This window comes from Nycticebus coucang, chromosome 8, assembly GCF_027406575.1.
Source record: "Nycticebus coucang isolate mNycCou1 chromosome 8, mNycCou1.pri, whole genome shotgun sequence".
Lineage (NCBI taxonomy): Eukaryota > Metazoa > Chordata > Mammalia > Primates > Lorisidae > Nycticebus > Nycticebus coucang.
This window is the reverse complement of record NC_069787.1, coordinates 37376898-37396023: the sequence shown is the minus strand read 5'-3', so window position 1 is coordinate 37396023 and position 19126 is coordinate 37376898. Positions and strand designations below refer to the sequence as shown.

The 19126-nt window shown below is 39.4% G+C and overlaps 1 protein-coding gene across 4 annotated transcripts in view; it reads left to right on the top strand.

The window, feature by feature from the left end:
• PTPRG (protein tyrosine phosphatase receptor type G) overlaps positions 1–19126 on the top strand; it is a 773199-nt gene that overhangs the window by 444662 nt on the left and 309411 nt on the right. For all 4 annotated transcript variants that reach the window (XM_053598712.1, XM_053598711.1, XM_053598714.1 and 1 more), the window contains one exon: positions 17084–17263. In XM_053598712.1, the coding sequence (XP_053454687.1) occupies positions 17084–17263 (180 nt within the window). The remainder of the gene's footprint in view (positions 1–17083; positions 17264–19126) is intronic.

Genomic DNA, 19126 nt, shown 5'->3' with positions numbered 1-19126 from the left:
CGTTAGCTGGTAATAAAGAGTGGCAGTGAAGTGAAGCGTGACAAGCTGCTTACTAGGGGAATGATGTTGGGCAGATTATTTAACCCTCTGACCCTCACAGGCCTCATGTGTAAAACACAGATAGCAGTGAATTTTATGGCTTACAGTTGATTTGAGAATCATGCGAGATGCCTTGTAAGGACTTGGCACCCCTGTGCTGGTACAGACTACAGCAGGTAGCACTGTTCTGGGCATTTCTGTCTCTTTCAAAACATGATTTTCTTGGGGGCGGCGCCTGTGGCTCAGCGGGTAGGGCGCCGGTCCCACATGCCGGAGGTGGCGGGTTCAAACCCAGCCCTGGCCAAATTAAAAAAAAAAAAAAAAAAAAAAAAAAAACATGATTTTCTTGACCCTCTCTCTTAGAGATGCTGATATGGGGGCTCGGGAAAGCAGGTTTTATCTTTGTTTTTTTTTTTTTTTTTTTTGTAGAGACAGAGTCTCACTGTACCGCCCTCGGGTAGAGTGCCGTGGCGTCACACGGCTCACAGCAACCTCTAACTCTTGGGCTTACACGATTCTCTTGCCTCAGCCTCCCGAGCAGCTGGGACTACAGGCGCCCGCCACAACGCCCGGCTATTTTTTTTGGTTGCAGTTTGGCCGGGGCTGGGTTTGAACCCGCCGCCCTCGGTGTATGGGGCCAGCGCCTTACCGACTGAGCCACAGGCGCCACCCAGGTTTTATCTTTAATGACGTTCCTTAGTGTGTAACTCTCAGCAATAGTCTCGCTTCAGCATTTGGGAACCCCTGTTTTCATTGTGCACAGCCACAGTCACTGGGCTGTCTTATCTTACCACTTAAATCCTGAAAGTGTTTCACATACAGATAAAATTCCAGGTATTTTTCTGTAGGAAAATTTTGAAGGAATTTCATGGTGGCCACATTGTTTGTGGTCAACATAAATATATCCCTTCTTTAACTCTTGAAGGTGCATTGGTTTCTTGTCCGTCAATGTTTTGCCTGTAAAAATATCATGATTCTTAAGGTTTATAAAGATTTTCATCAAACATTTCATGTTACTCACAAATTTAGACACAATAAGAAATGAGAAAGCTGACCATTTTTATGTTTTCACTGGTTTGCTCTTTTTTTTTTTTTTTCTTAATTGAGACAGAGTTTTACTTTGTCACCCTCCATAGAGCGGTGGCATCACACAGCTCACAGCAACCTCCAATTCTTGGGCTAAAGTGATTCTCTTGCCTCAGCCTCCCCAGTAGCTTGGACTTCAGGTGTCTGCCACAACTCTGCTATTTTTAGAGACAGGGTCTTGCTCTTGCTTAGGCCTATGTCAAGGTCCTGAGCTCAAGCCATCCACCTGCCTTGGCCTCCCAGAGTACTAGGATTACAGGCACGAGCCACGTCACTTGGCCCTTGCTTTGCTCTTTTATACATTCCCTTGTCAGCCCCATTTATGTTATGCAACACTTATTTAGCAAATGCCCACTGTGCCAGGTGTTTAGGCTGCAAAGATGCCTCAGGAAGTTATATGTCCTAACCTTGAAGAACTATGTTCCTGATATTCTACAAGGGAGGTTCTTTGTTACCCTTGTTCTAAAAAGCCTACAGTGTGTTGAAAAACATTGCTAGATTTTCAAGTACAACTGACACGGGTATCTGTATTTCAATAAGAGCCTTGACAGACTATCTCTTGATACTCTCAGAGTTGACATGGAGAAATGAGGATTCATAATGGATTGAAAAACTCTTCCCAGGGAATTCTAGATAATGTACCGCTGTAATGATGGAAAGTTATATCTTTGGCCCTGGCCTTTTGAGCATTTTTATCAAACAACTTGACAAAGGAGATGGGTTTATTAAATTTGTGAATGGCATGTTGCTGGGAGGTCAGAAATTGGATGACCATCAGGATGTCCCCTGTTCCTGGGAGGTCAGAATGATGGGTGAAAATTAAATATGATGGAATATAGAAGCAAGAGGTACTGTAACATAATGGAAAAGTTGTTCAGACTTCAGTCCCCATCACAGGTTCAGCACTTTTACAGCTGGTGACCGAGTCTCAGTCGCCCATCTCTACCGAGGGGTGTATCAGTAACCTGTGGGGTTTTCATATGGGCTCACATATAAAATAACAAGGAGAAACACAATGACTTCTCTGTGTATCGTTTTCTCATTTTTAGAGTATCTGCTTTGTTATCGATCTGACTCACTAGTCACATGAACAATACTGTAGAGTCTTTCCCCCCACTTATTCCTTACTGAGTGGTTTCTCAACCTTGTTGCTTATTATTGCTCATCCCCTAAAAGCCTTTTCAAACGTTTTTCTCCCAATCATCCCCTAGCCCAGGAAATTGTAATACCAGACAGATTTTATATCTCATTATATAGTCTATGTTTATCTGTGCTTTAAGATAAAAAGATTAAGATATTTTTGTCCTGCAAGAACATTCTTACAGCCCTCTGAGAATACATGCCATGTTGTAATAAGACCTCAGGAATTTCAGATTCCACCAAGAATATTCTGAGATCAAGATCTCCCAAGTGTTATGTATTCAATTTTTTTTTTTTTTTTGAGTCAGAGTCTCAAGCTGTTGTCTTGGCTAGAGTACTGTGGCATCATAGCTCACAGCAACCTCCAACTCTTGGGCTTAAGCAATCCTCATGCCTCAGTTTTTCTATTTTTAGTAGAGATGGGGGTCTTGCTTTTGATAAGGCTGGTCTCAAACTCGTGAGTTCAAGCAGTCCACCCACCTTGGCCTCCCAGAGTGCTAGGATTACAGGTGTGGGTCACCACACCCAGTCCGGAGACCATTCTTCTAAGTCAAGTATCACAAGAATGGAAAAACAGACACCGCATGTACTAACTATTAAATTGGAACCATTCGATCAACACTTATGTGCACATTTGGCAGTAAAACGTAACAGAAAGTAAGTAGGTGGGAGGTGACATTGGAGAGGGGCACATTCACACCTAACAGGTGCAAGGCACACTGTCCAAGTGGTGGACACACTTAAATTTTGACTCAAACTGTATAAAAGCAATTCATACAACCAAAACTTCTGGACTCTCATACAAATTCCAAGAAAATATATATAACATGGAGGTCATTTCATTTTAGCCTAAAGAAGTTTCCTTTTCCTCCCAAATTCCAAACCATTCCCTTATATTGATTTGCCATAATTTAGTTAACTAGCCCTTCAGTGATGGATATTCATCTTGTTTCTAATCTTGGATATTGCTGATGATGGTGCCATTAGTAACCCTAACCTTCTTATGTCCTCATACTTTTGAGCTCAAGTGATCCTCCTCCATCAGCCTCCTGAGTAGATGGGACTATTGCTGTGTGTCACCACACGTGGCTAATTTTTCAATTTTTTGTAGAGAGGGGATGTCTTTATGCTGCTCAAGATGGCCTCAAAATCCTGGTCTCAAGTCGTCTCCTACCTTCTCCTTCCAGGGTTCTGGAATTATAGGCATGAGCCACCATTCCTGACATGTATTCCCTTTTTTTAGTTTTGATTGTTGGTTCATATCCTTTGCCCGTTTCTATATAAGGTTTAATGTTTATTGATTTCTGTAATCTCTCGGTATGCTAAAGAACTTTTCATTATGTGGTATAAATTACAAATGTCTTACTGCTCATTTGTGTTTTGATAGTTCTTGCAGTGGTTTCTGGAATGCAGGACATTAAATATTCTTTCATGTATTTTATTTTATCAGGCTTTTCTGACTTTGGGTTTAGGTAACAGCAAGTTTCTACTGATTGATTACATTATTGCCAATTCTTTCAGATTATAAACATTGTTGAAATTTAATATGCCTTCTTGTAAACGTATGTGTTAGAATTGTTGAGACCTAGAGTAGGCACATATTCCAGCTAGGCTGTTATAATATGAAAGTAGCCATAGATATATGTAAATGAATGGACATGACTGTGTTCCAATAAAACTTTATTTACAAAAACAGATGGCCGGCTGGATTTGGCTCATAGGCAGTAGTTTGCAAACCCCTGTAGCAGAACATAGTTGAGTCCCATAGATCTAGAGTTGGCTCCGTGATCTGTTATTACTATGTAAAGGCAAGTTTCAGCATGTTTCCTAGCTTCTGAACATCAATTTCCTTATCTGTTAATGGGAAAACTGTACATACTTGACCAAGTTGTTGAAAGGATCAAAGAAGATAAAATTTGGAAAGCCTTAATAACTGTAAATATAGTGAATATATTCCAAATGGATGATGCATTGTTGATGTCGTTTTATTGATGTCCACTTTTAAATGTTGCCCAGTCATTTAATACCAGACCTAGGACTAGAGGTGGGGAACCTCCCATGTTGGAAGGCTGCATTAATTTGGCTGTAATCAAATAAGGGTGCATTCATAAAACTTAAATTAGATAGAATTAAAAAGGTACATTATTTTTTAAACATGTAATTATGTACTTAATAAATTCAGAAAATGAAAACTATTTGTCAGTTTTAAAGTTAACTAACCGCTAAATGACTTGGTTGTGTCTGCTTTTTATTGGAAAGAATTTGAATATTGGGTTATAGCATGAAGGTCCACAGTTTCATTTGATTCTCTAAATGGTGTCAGTTATTTGTGACCTTAAGGGAGTCTTGATTTGTATTAGGTAGGAGAGTGTAGATTAGCCTCAATAAGTGGTTGAAAAGCAAGAAAGCATTTTTTCATGCACGTTACACAAGGCCTGGGTATTCTCATGCATTTTTTCATATTTCAGTTGGATCTTTTATAGCATAAAACAATGACTAAAATGTCATGTAGGGAGAGCGCAGTCAGTTCCATCTGTAGTTCGTTAGGTACCTTAATATCCAACCAGGTGACACTAAAATCCTAATTTGAGTGTGATGTCATGATTCTCAAAGTCAGTGAACCTTGTATTCTTCAATTAATAGGTTTGTAACAGCTAGGTATTCTAACAATTCACATATGTCATTCTGCTCATCAGTGAGCTAACTGGAGAAAATGTTCATATGAAACATTTGAACATGTTCAAATGTTTCATATGAAATTTCCTTTTGAAGAAGTGTTTTTTAAAAAGTAGCTTTGGCTTAGTGCCTGTAGCACAGTGGTTATGGCGCAGGCCAAATGCCCCGAGGCTGGCAGGTTCGAGCCGGCCTGGGCCAGCTAAACAACAGTGACAACTGCAACAACAACAACAAAAAATAGCCAGGCGTTGTGGCAGGCACCTGTAGTCCCAGCTACATGGGAAGCTGAGGCAAGAGAATCACTTGAGCCCGAGAGTTTGAGCTGTGTGCTGTGATGCCATGGCACTCTACTGAGGGCAACATAGTGAGACTCTGTCTCAAATAAATAAACAAACAAATAAATAGTAGCTTTATTCGAATTGCTTGGCCTTTTTGCCACACATCACACATAGACTTAGTTTTACCTTGCAAAGGTATATTCAAGTTATTTTGATTTGACATGGTATCACACAAAAATGCTGCATTCTTACAGAAATCTCCTCTCACTAATTCACTTTGCTGATTCTGTTCTTTAGAAAATGTAACCATCTGTTCTCATAGAGATAAAATTTTAACACCTGTCCCTGCGATAGCCAGTGCACATTAGAATGATAGTGCAAATCCACACTGAATACCTACCTTCTCCTTCAGCGTTAGCATGTTATGAAACTGATGATGTGGGGCTGCATCATGAACGTAATTAATAATGCTTAAGAGTTGTTGCAAAGCGTCCCTTCACATTGCAGTGTGATACAAGATACAGTGAAAGGAATTGAAAGCATCTGGATCTGTTAACCGTGCAATAAACCCTTTTCGTTTCCTGTCACGGAAGGTGGGCTGTCATACACACACTCACTAAGTTTACCAAATGCATTCCAACTTTACAACATTTATCTTGAAAGTTGTTGAACATACCTATTTCCTGTGCTATTCACAGGAGTACCCAGAGTGAGCACCTCCTTGTAGCAAAGAAAATCTGTTAATGACCTGAATGAAGTGTAAGACCTTCACCAAGTCGGAATTATCAGTTGATTCACCCACCAGGATTGAATAATATATATTTTCTTTTTGAAATATTGCATGAAGTTGTTCTGTTAAGTGGAAGGTTTTCATGCTGCCATTCAGTTACTGTTCTTCTTTAAAGAGGGAGTTGTTTGTACCTTGAAACATCACCAGGGTCTAAGCATCCCACAAGAATGCATTCCTTCACAATTTTTGCATCACCGAATGGCATCCCTTTTTATTTAAGTATACCAGCTACTTTATAAATTGCTTCAATGGCATTATTTCCAGGTCTTGTTGCACCTGACAGTATTGTCTTTGCTTTTGCTTTTCATCTTTTAATTTCTGCAATACAATCTTTCGTGCCCCTCTACCTAATAGGTCCTTACATGTGTTACAATGCTCATGAGCACTGAATTTCTTTCCTGTTGATACTGCAGTATCACAAAGCAAGCAAATCATCTTATCTTCAGCAGAAACAAGATAATATTGCAATTCTTCATCATTAAAAAAAATCTGTTTTCTTCCTTCAGCGTTCTCTCTGTGTTCTTTAACGCGATGGGCTGCTAATCTTTCGACTGTGAACACACAGATGTTCAAACAAGATTTTCATTTGGTGTGTGGTTCATTAATGAGCACTCCGCAGTCAAGGGGTTAACACAGACAGAAATTTAAAAATACTGTCATCCTGGGTAGAGTGCCCTGGCACCATAGCTCAAGTTACCTCAAAGTCTTTGGGCTCAAATGATCTTCATGCCTTACCTTCCTGGGTAGCTGGGACTAAGGCGCCTACCACAACGTCCAGCTAGTTTTTCTATTTTTAATAGAGACCAGATCTTGCTTTTTCTCAGGCTGATTTGATCAAGCAATCCCCTTCCTGTCTCAGCTTCCCTGAGTGCTAGGATTACAGGCATGAGCCACCATACCTATCCCAGGTGGGGGAAGTTAGAACTAAATCATGAACATAGCAACCATCATTTTGGCCCTTGTGGCTTACTAATGTTCTAATAGTGCCAGTCAATCTGGGAGGATTATTTTATTTTTTATTTTTATTTTTATTTTGAGAAACAGAGTCTCACTGTGTCACCCTGGGTAGAGTGCCATGGCATCATAGCTCACAGCAACCTCAAACTCGTGGGCTCCAGTGATTCTCTTGCCTCAGCCTTCCAAGTAGCTGGGACTACAGGCATTCACCACAACATTTGTCTACTTTGTTTGTTTGTTTAGCAGGCCCTGGCCAGATCGAACCCACCAGCCCTGGTGCATGTGGCTGATGCCCTAACCACTGAGCTACGGGTGCCTAGCCTACTGGTTTTTATAACTGAATTTCTGTGTCCCTTTCCTCACTCCCTTTACCCTAGTCCTAGCTCTGTTGAACAGATACATACTGAAAATAGTCTCTGCCATCACGGAGCTTATTTTCTCATGGACCTTATTATACTAGGAAGAGAAATTAAACAAGGTTAAGGAAATATTATGTAGAGGGTGCATGGGAGTTGTATTTTACATAGATAGGTCAAGGAAGCCCCTCTCTGATTAGGTGGTTTTTGCCAGCTGTCCTTTTCTTTAAATTCCTCTAAATTGCTTTGTAGGCCCCATTTATTGTAAGTTCCTTGCCCTATGGATTTATTGAAATAGAAGTGTAAGTTGAAGTCAACTAGTCACAGTGTGACAGAGGGACATGGAATCTATCATATTGTTTTGGCTTTACCTCATAAATGTGGCACTGTAAGTCTAGACGTTTCCCCAGATAGCGTTTAATAGTTAGTATATTTTGGAGCATACTTTCCTCCTTTTATAGTTGTCACAGGAAGGGTGTTTAATCATCTTGTCTGCACCCTCTAAAATGTTTCCTAGTCCCACGTGCCATCCACACCAGGCCCCTCTGCTGTTGGGTGAATGCCTCATAAAACTGTGATTTCTGGTTTTTCCTTCTCAGCCCTTATGTTAGTGGGTTAGAATACAGAGTGTTAGCTCTCCCAAGCACCAAACTCCTCTGTCTCTGGGAATTTTTCCACTTATTCTACTTGTGATTGAAATTTTTCAGGAGCCGGAGCAGTTCATATTTAAACAAAACTTTGTGGAGGCCAGGTGTGGTGGCTCATGCCTGTAATCCTAGCGCTCTGGAAGACTGAGGCAGGTGGAGAGCTTGAGCTCACGGGTTCGAGAGTAGCCCGTGAGGCTAGTCTGAGGCAAGAGGATCACTTGAGCCTGAGTTGGAGGTTGCTGTGAGCTATGATGTTACAGCACTCTACCAGGGTGACAGCTTAAGACTGTCTCCAAAAAAAAAAAAAAAAAACCTTGTAGATAATTGAGTAATGGTGTGAAAAAGTCATTCCATACAAAGACAGGAAGTCTTAGCCTGGTTTAAGACTTGAACTGTCAGTTTTGTTTTGCTCTCTGAGCTGCAGCCATGACCTTGCAGAATAATGCTTGGTCACCTTAGCAAGACATTTCCATATAATAACTTGAGCCTCAGCCTGCCTCTGAGCCAGAAGACTTTGGTGAGAGGCAACTATTCCCATTAAATGTTTCATGGATTCTTATCCCGTGACCCCTGTGTTGCCAGAGTAAAAATTTACAGGAAGGGTCTTCAGGGCCAGTTTCCTCTCCTTTTGTCTAAATGAGATCTTCAAACCCTCGCTTAAGTTTTTCCTGCTCGTACAGGGAAAGGAGATAGAAAGGAAGAGACAGAGGAAGGAGGAGGTATTCGGGGGTGTTATTTTTATATATTCCATCCAGCATGCATTCCTGATTTTATCTTTATAATTTGACATTTTCATCTTAGTGATGATTGTTGAACGCATTGAATAATTAAACTGTTGTTCTTTTTAAACCAACATTCTGATTGTATCCTATATTAGTTCGTTACAAATAGCACAAAACCTACTCAAGCAAAGGCAGTAAAAATTGAAACATCTAGACATGGAATTTAAATTTCAGGCATGGTTTGATCAGACCTCCATCTCTTATTTTTCCACCCTTCTGTTATTCTTGTCCTTGTACTCCTTAGCTTTGTCCTTCAGCTGATTCCCTCCTGGTGGCAGGGCAGTCCACTCCCTACCTCCTTCATTCGCATTCAAGGGAGGAGAGCAAACTCTTCCCCTAGGCTCCAGGTTGAATGTATCAACCCAAACTCTTCAGTCTGACCAGAGCAACCTTCCAGGTACTAATTGGTGGAGGCCTAGGTTAACTCCCTTTTCTCAATCATTCTCCTGTCAAGAAAGATGGGAGTCCAGGAATTGCCAAGTACCAGTCAGGTGCATTTCTGGGTCTGAAGCTGACTCATGTTATTTGAGAGTTTAGATGGGGGTCCTAGAGGAAAGTACAGATAATCATGTTTGTTGAGCACTTTGTTTGTGCCAGGTCCCCTTGAATGTGCTGGGGGTGTAATGATTCATTTCATTCTTTAAATAAGTTAGTGATTTATTTAAACTGCATTTCTGTGTGTACTTGTAGGAAGGTATTTGATAGGGTTGGAGTTTGGCTCAACTGTCAACAAGTATTTTATATGCCTATTTGATTTTTGCAGGTATTGTAGGAAATACTCCTACAGATTTAGAACTCCCAGGAGTTTTTCGATGACCTAATGTCACTCTGTAATTTATGTGTGAGGACATGAAATCTTCGTAAAGTATGACCACTGTCTTATTCCGCTCCACTCTCAGAGTGGAAACTAGAATGGAAGGAACAAATGTGTGGCATAGCTGTCACCGTTGGTAGACACTGCTGAGTGATCATACATCATAAGTGATCGTCCAACCCATGAGTCATTCGGAGCCAGCGTGAGTGTCTGAGCTCACTGCTCATCCTTGGACCAGAACTCAAGCTGCTGGCCCTGGACTGTTGTTTATGTGATGTATAAATGGATAAACTGAATTCTAAGAGAACAGATCTTTGTCCAATAAAGAGTATTGACTACTCAAAGAAGTACCTAATTTGAAAGCTGAAAACTTCAGGTCTGGAGCCAGCTTACCTCCTCCATTTTTATAAACATTTAAGATGTTTGGCATTGGACAGTAAGAGGTGTTCAGTTTTTGCTGATTGTTATAGCTCAGATGCTTCTTACAACAAATGACACGTTATATCTACAAGAAAAAAGAAATGAAGTTGACCCTATTTTGAACCTCACTTAGTTAGATTTTGAATTGATAAATGATCCCAATTTGTGGCAGGCACCTGTAGTCCCAGCTACTTGGGAGGCTGAAGCAGGAGATTGCTTGAGCCCAAAAACTTAAGGTTGCTGTGAGCTATGACACTATGGCACTCTACCCAGTGTGACAGAGTGAGACTGTCTTAAACAAACAAACAAACAAACAAAAAATAAAACCCCCCAGAAACTAAAACAAAATATTTGGAAGCATTATTTTATTATCTAGAAGGTGACTTTGCATTTTCTTAATACTGAAGATTAGAATGTTTCTATCAACAAAGTTGAACAACTTCATAATTAAACAAGAACAAAATGAAAATAAATATTGGCAAGCAGCAATATGAATGCTTTTTAGCACTTTTTCATATACACAAGAATAAATGAACAAAATATAATTAAGCTACCAGTACTGGAAAATGCAAAAGAATTGTAAGCTGAACCCTATAACGTTTTTGTGTTTTTTTTTTAATTAAAATGGAATAATTTAAAGATGTGTATTAGATTTAGGAGGAAAAGCATTAATTATAATAGTAGATAAAAAATGAATACATATATTTTTAGATTGTTGCTGTTAGTTAGAAGTGGACAACAAGCTGCAGATAAATAAGCCTTGATCCAGGTCACACGTTCAATGTATTGAGGGAGGCATTACTAAGCGTATTTGACTAAGAACAGCACATAACATGTATATTAGTTTTGTTTTTAATTAGATTTAGACAGAATTCATTATTTTTAATGGCTTTTCATTAGTGAATAGAAACCATTATTTGCATCTATTGTGTTAAAAAAAATTCCACGTACATGCTTATTTTCAGCAAAGTACCTTGTCTGTGTTTATAGAAATCATTTTGGGGAGAACACGAATCATATATATGTATTTGAAATCCTTGCTTTTAGGCAAAAGTATGATTTATATGCTCTAAAATTATGGCAGATCCATTATTGACAGAATTATTATGCAGTGAGGCAATTTACTTAAATTGTAAAATTTAATATATTTGGACTTTTCAGGTAGATTGGGGTGGGGCAAAATTGTTTCTCTTAGATTTTTATTTGATTTATTTATTTTTATTTGTTTGTTTATTTATTTATTTTTTACAAGATGTTGGCCAGGCTGGAGTACAGTAGCATAGCTCTTAGCTCACTGCAGCCTTCAACTTCCAGCAGTCCTCTTGCCTCAGCCTCCCAAATACCTGGGCCTACAGGTGTGTACCACCACACCTGGATTTATTCAATTTGTATTTGAACAGAATAACAAATATTGGCTTAAAATTTATACATGTCAAATGAGTTCTTTGAGCTAAATCTGCCTGAAGGAAGCATTGAACATCAAGTGGGGTGGGTCTCAGACACAGCCCAGATTCACAGTATTTGTCATTATTTTCACGTGGGGAATTTTGTCTGCCTTAAACAGACCAGTTGGAATTAATCTCCTGTTGTGCGATTTATGCTCCTTACTGTAGAAGTGTGTCTTCCTGATGCTATTCTACTGAATTGTACCGTCTCAAAATGAGAAAAATACATGACTTGTTAATGGCACAGTAAGGAGTTAGAATTTGGGCTTGTTTTAGTGCACAAATGAGCCATAAAGTAAGCTAATATGTTGTTTCTTAACTGTAATTTTTTTTACTTTTTTTTTTTTTTTATTATTGTTGGGGATTCATTGAGGGTACAATAAGCCAGGTTACACTGATTGCACTTTTTAGGTAAAGTCCCTCTTGCAATCGTGTCTTGCCCCCAGAAGGTGTGGCACACACCAAGGCCCTACCCCCTCCCTCCTTCCCTTTCTCTGCTCTTTTTTAAAAGAGAATTTCTCCAACTTTATATATTATGAGGATTTTATGTAATCTTAAATAATGAAATATCACCCATGAGCTTGCTGGTTTTTTCTTTTGCCCAGTGTCTCTTTTCCCCGCATCTTAGCTCTGTGCAGACTCCTTTTGTCCAGAAAGGATCTGACAGCAATTCCAGTACCACCCATAAATCAGTGCCCATCTCCCTCAGCTGCTATGCTGTAGACATTCCCTTACTGCGTACGAGTAAATCCAGTAAAATCTAGGTATTAAAGTGTAACCTGTATAACAAAACTAAAATTTTATCTGACTTTTTGTGCAATTTCATAAACATTTTTTCATTTTGCTGATGGACTAACCCACAAAGAATGACCTGTTGACGAAGATCATCTAGGAAACGAACCTTGGTGTATTAGTATTAACTGAACTCCAGACTTTATCAGAGCTCACCACTTTTTCCATTAGTTTTCATTTCTGACTCCATTATTCTACCGAGAACTCCACATTTATTTTTGTGACTCATTTTAATCTTTCCTGGTTTTCATGACTGACATTTTTGAGGTATACCGGTCAAGTATTCTGTAGAGTGTTCCCTAACTTGTGTTCATCTTATTCCTCATGAATAGACCAGGGTCATGGATTTTTGGAAAGAACACCGAGGAGGTGATACACCCTTCCTATCCTATGAAGCTGTCCACGGTCACTACATGCTTTCCCAGGGATGTTAATTGTCCTCACTTGGTTAAAGTGGTGTCTGTCAGGCCTCTCCACTGTGAAGTTACTATCATTCTCTTTCTTTACTAAATCTTTGCAAGAAAGTCAGTATGTTCAAACATAGATGGAATTAAGCTTCACTTCCCAGGAAGGCCAACTATATTTTTGACTCAGCCTCTACCCAAGGGGGAAATACCTGGGCAAGGTGACCAGAGTCTAGTAAATTTCTGTGGACTGCAGGAAGTCACTCCACTCGAGTATTACCTTCTGTGTAAGTTCTGTTGGAGGGAGGGATGTCCCCCCCTTTGCATACTGTGAAATAACTGCATCTACCTACATTAGCCTTCACTGGACTGTCCATTGTATAGTCAGTTTCTTGAAGGCCTGCATTTTATGTTGGTATATGTCCATTATAAAGGCCTATAATCATAGCAGAAACTACTTATGAAACTTTTTTGTTTTTATGATGCTCTGAGTTCTTTACATAGATTGTCTCAGAATCCTCATAATCACTCTTTGATATGGAGACTCGTTGGACAAATGAAGAGCTGAGCCACAGGCAGCTTAAGTTTTCCAAGGAACCCTGAAGGAACTCGGGCAACCCTGTCTCCTAGAACGGACTTTTTAGCATCATGCCTGGTATTGATCAGAGTGTATAGAGGGTGATGCCTTATCAATAAGACAGTTTCCTCTTTGATTGCCATTCTGTGACTGGAGAGCTCTGTTAAAGCATAGAAAAACAAAAAAGAGAGATTTAAATATGTTTTACAAAGGCATTGAAAGAGAAGGTCCTGCTGCACCTTTTTAAAAAAAAACCACCACCATCACCGCCTTTAGTGGGCTTATTAAATTCACGCACATGTTCTTTCATGTGTATCCCGTATTTGGAGCTTATTTTTCCATGTCACAGTTCAAACTAATATATTAATGAAGAAAGGAAAGGAAGATTTATTTCTGAAGTTGACATCCTAACTCTGGAGACCAAGAGTGAGGGATACTTAGTAAGAAATCAGCAGATAGATATATAAAATTAAAACTAAAATAATGCCTAGGGAGCATATAGTGTCATTAGAAAGGCTACCGCTCTTTAATTTCTTCTTTTAATTCACTTATTTGTAAGTATAGAATATGTGTTAGAACTCTGTGTTAGGCATCAGTATGAAATTGAACAAGACCTAGGAGTAACCTCTTCTTGTAGAGTTTCCCACCTTGGCATATTGCAAAAGAAGCAGTAAATTGCAACAGGCATAATGAGGTCCAAAGAAACCCAGAACCTCTGTATGTCTGACAAAGGGACATTTACACTGAGTTCAAACGTTTAGCTAGGGGTTTCAGATACATTTATTGAATCCATCAAAAAGAAAATATTTTTCATCCTAATTTGAATGAGGAACACTGTTAGATTCCCATGGTACTTGTAGGTTGGCAATGTGTCTCTATCAAGATCCCATTCCTATAAGACCTGTAACAGGTGAATAGGAAATTACTGTTGGCAGCCCATTCTGCTCTGTGGTTTCTCCTTAGACCTCACCTCTTCCCCTTTGGGAATGTACCCTTGTACATTAGGTTGTCAAATCAGAGCTTGGTGAGCTGTTCAAGGGGTCTCACCATGAAAATGCAAATATGCAGCCTGTTGGAAGAAAGAGTCAGTAAGGGGAAACTAAAGGACAAAATGACTTCTCTTTTCCATTTTATATGGGTAGTGTTGTAACTGAGAGGAAGCCTTCTCGCTAATTGCTCCAGGTCCCTCCTCCCCCAGATGCTCACTACCTAGGTTCTTACCTAGGTTTAAGTTAACCAGTTTTTATTTAGTGTCATGTTTTTTACTTAAAAGCATTTACTCAAAGTTCTGAAAAACAAAGCATTCAATACTGTGAGACTTGCGCAACTGCAAATGATTAATGATATAATTCTCGGTCTTTTATAAAGTGTCTTAACACCAAAGAGATTTTATACAGTGTGGAATAGCAATGGTGCTTCGATGTGAGAATAGGTAATCAATACCTGCAAGGTTGGAAAAAGTGTTCTATTTCCTCCACTAATGACATAGGGGTTTTTGCAAAGCCAGAGTGTCTAGAGCATGAAGCGCTCCAAAGAAGAATTAATTTAAAATCTGAAGTGGAAGATCAGTTTCAATTAAAATTGCACTTGAATGTATATTGAATGGAAGTGTGAAAGCAAGCATGTAGTCTGTTTAAATCTTTAGATTGTTACCAGTGAATAAATGAATCCCATTGGTATGAAGTCTTGATTATATTTTTATAGAGTGCTAAATTATATTTCACCTATGTCTGGAAGGTTATGAGAAATAATATGAATGGCAAGTACTTTTCTGACGTGACAGAGTATTTTTTCAAAATTATTACTAGTTGTAGGATAATTATCAGGTGACTTTTTTCAAATGATAACTTGCATTTATTAGCTGGAGTCATGTTTTGGAGGTATTTTATTGTGTCCTGTGCTATTTTTCCCCATTAAATGTGATGGTATTTTACTGGTAAATTTCTCAAAGGCATTTAATATACACACATACACATAAGATTAAAACATTCGCTTCCATAATTCAGACATAATATAGAGTCATTGTCATTAACCAAAATTTATATTTTGATCAGCCATTCAGTACATCAAAGATGGATTCTTTTAGCATCTGGAAGAAAATTTAAACCATGGGCAGGAAAGTTACATCCATTATGTCCCTTCTTGTTTTCCTACAAATATCTAGATTGAAGATGAAAATAAAATTTAGCTAAAATATAAGCAAATGCATTCTGTCCCTTTATGACTAGTCACAGTCTTGGGGGATTTTACAAATTCCCCCACTGTTGAAATCCGTAGGAAAGACAACGATGTCCACTTTTTCCAGACATTCTTATGTCTCTTATAAATGTGCCCCAAGGTTGCTAGACCTTTGCCTGTCAGCTAACATTTTTTTTTTTTTTTCTGATAGTCTGTTTTTATCTGACTTTGGGGTTGAAGATTAGGGTAAATGACTCAGGAATTAGACCCAGACTGAGGTGCTTTAAGTATATGAATCATTTGTAAGGAGCTATGTCAATTGCTCTTAAGCCATGAAGCTTCCATTACCATGCCTGAAAAGATTTCCTGAGCTTGTTCCTTTTTTCCTGGTGCCATTGTTTATATCTGCTGGGAGGTATATCAGACTTAGAAGACTAGGAGAACATCCTGGCAAATGATGGCATGGTGGCAGGATGCTTACTACCTAGGTTCTTACCTACTATTAAACTAACAAGATTAGGAGACATACTGCTGAACTGAACGAGGTTTCCTTGTGTCTTCCATCACACCAGGCTAGGTGTTTAATGAGACACAAAAATACCCACCCATCAGCACAGTGCTTTTGTACATATGTATATACATTACACTAAACATAGAAATTTAAGGCTAAAAAGCCTTGGAGATATGTATATGTATATACACACACTAAACTATTGATTGTGAAGTCGATGTGTTACCTTCTAAAAATTGTAAGGTTTCAACATATTCTGTATCTGATTCTCAAAAAAGGATTCATCTTAATCTTTCCAGTGAAAGTTACCTCTTTTCAACAAACTACTCTTACTTTCTTATGTCAAAAAGTTTTAAAGTAGAATGCAGAAAAATCTTAAGCTTGTTATCAACTTTTTCATTTCTAAATAGGGCAGAGAGGCGAACGCAGTGGATCTTCTGTACCTACACTAGGTTGTTACCCGTTAGAACCTTGCTTTATGGTGACCCTCTCTTCCTTTATTTCTGTGGCCTGTGTCCTCCCAAAAGGCTTTATGTGAATGCCAAGTCCAGTCTGAAGGCAACTTTAAACCTCCATCTCCTGTCAGAGATGGGGATTGAGAAGGAGTGATGTGTGCCTTAACTCAAATATGCAAACTACGGCCAAATTGAAGAATCTTCCATGGTTAGCCAAGGGAAAAACATGTTTCATCATCTCCCTCATTTGTAATGCCTCCCATCCAGTCCTGTGTTGCTTTTCACCACCTCTTCAAGTTTACAAACTCTGATGAGCTAAGAACAAAGTTGTACTTAGGCTATTGTTCACAATAGCAAAACACGCTAAATTGATTAAGATGCTTTCTTGTGAATAAATACTTTGCTTCTTTTAGAAAACTTATTTAAAATTTTTCAGAAATAAGAACAACACTGACAGCCCTTCTGTGCGACTCCCTTAATCTGATTAAAGATAAAGTTAGCAAGTGTTTGATTGCAAATCAAGAAGGAAAACTATCTTAAGTAACGTTATCTTTTTGTTGTTGTTGTTTCTGAAATCTTTCCACATCAAGCAAATGGCTTTGTTCGATAGTCTTCAGTATATTGACCGCTTTGGGGTGGGGGCAGTGGGAGATGAAGTACTTGACTGCCTTAGTCTTATTCCTTCCAACCCCGACCCTGGAGCCATGAGGTTTGAAGTGTTGTTTTCTTTCAACAGGTGCCTATGGTCCTGAGCACTGGGTCACGTCTAGCGTCAGCTGTGGGGGCCGCCACCAGTCTCCTATAGACATTTTAGACCAGCATGCACGTGTTGGAGAAGAATACCAGGAACTGCAACTTGATGGCTTTGACAATGAATCTTCTAACAAAACCTGGATGAAAAACACAGGGAAAACAGGTAGACTGTGCCTTATTTACTTGTCTGCGTCTACGTGAAATAACTTTGGGTGTCTCTGGTGTTTGCCTTAACCATGACTTGCTCCTTGAATAATGCACATTGCCCTAGGGACCCTAAGTCAAGCCCTTGGTTTGAGAACCAGCTGTGTGACGTTGGGTAAATTGCTTAACCACTCTGTGCCATAGTTTTCAAAAAAAGATGTAAAATGTGGATAATGAAATGAATATCATCAACCTTGTTAGGGTTGTAACGATAAAATGAGTTAATAGATGTAAGGTGCATAGAGAAGACTTTGGGAAACATAACCAATATGGCAGCCCCAGACTCACATGGTATTTAAAATTTGTTTTAATTAAAAGCTAAATATGGTTAAAATTCAGTCCTTCAATTATACGAAGCTCATTTCAAGTGCTTATCAGCCACCTGTGGCTAATGACTACCAAGCACAGAGAACATCCTATTATTCCAGAAAGTTCTGTCAGCTGGGATTGTGCCCTGTGTGCCCAGGGGAATAGAATTCTTCTCTTTCTTGAGATTTTGCTTTGCTGATGCTGTTAGAATATCAGAGTGCAGATCAACTGTCTCACCCCTTTGTGTATCAGACCAGCAATTTGCTGCTTCCCCTTCTTGCTCTTTACCTCACTTGTATTCTGGGATTTGTGAATATGCACCATCCTCTTTTTGCCATTGCTGATGCAGAGAGCTGCTTCCCTATCCATAAAGCGAATATCACTTTACAGGTTGTCCGTGGAAGTAGCAGAGAATGCTTTGCTGAGCTTCACTGTCTGAGGCGAAAAATAAGCACTGGGATGGTATATTACATCTCCGCTTAGTGCTGCCTGGGGTTCTGTTGATGCCTGAAAATATTTTTCACTCTTCTTACGACTACGTATATTGTTAGCCCATTAGAACACCTTTCCTCTCTCTCTTTTTAAAACGAACCTTTTGTAACCAAGAATGTGACTGCAAACCACTCTTCCTAATTCCTTTCAGGAGCCTGGGCTGCCTGAAGCCGTCATGCTGGGCTAAAATGACTTCACTCCCAGCCCTTTGGTGCCATTCATGTTGTAGGTCACAGAACTGCCTTTTCTTTTAACCTGACTGGCTGCATGGGCAGCTTTGGAGATCCATTTTCTTTCTTCAGACCAGCGTTTGTCTGAGATTATTCATAGCTGATGGCTCCAAGTTTGCCCGGCTTGTTCATGGATGCTTCCTACTCAGCACAGTGATTTTTGGCTTTGGGCCCTTTGTAATGATGCCCCTACAATACTTCTCCCGGTCTTAGAGCAGGCTACCTTCTTTGCCTTGATTCATCCCTTTGGCTGACTGCTCAGGAAAAGCCTGTGAACCAATAATGTTATTTGTACACATCCTTTCCTCCCCACCTCTATACTTCCCCAGCATAGATTGTGTGCTAATCATTACGATTCAGAATTTATCTATCAGTGGTTCTATTTTATATTTCAAGTATGGGTGTTCTTTGGAGAACATCACAGGAATAATATGCTTCAGACCATGTGAATATGGTAGATGAATGCTTTGCCCCACTGAGTGTAATCAGAGCTTGGAGTTGAGTGCTGCCGCAGTGCCACATTCTGGAAGCTGCCAAAGGCAATTCACTGGGCTCTCTAATAGGGTCTTCTATTTGACTTGCAACGCTGACAGCCTTCTGCAATGATAACATGTTTCAGTGACAGCTTTCAGCACCGTGTCACCAATGACAAGTTTTAGACGTATGTAGGGTTCACTCAACGCAAGTTGATTCATGACCTTGGTCTTCCAGAAGCTGATTATCAATCTCTGTCACTCTCCTGACTTCCCGGAGTGATCCACTACTTGTTGCGGACTAACAACGGAGTACGT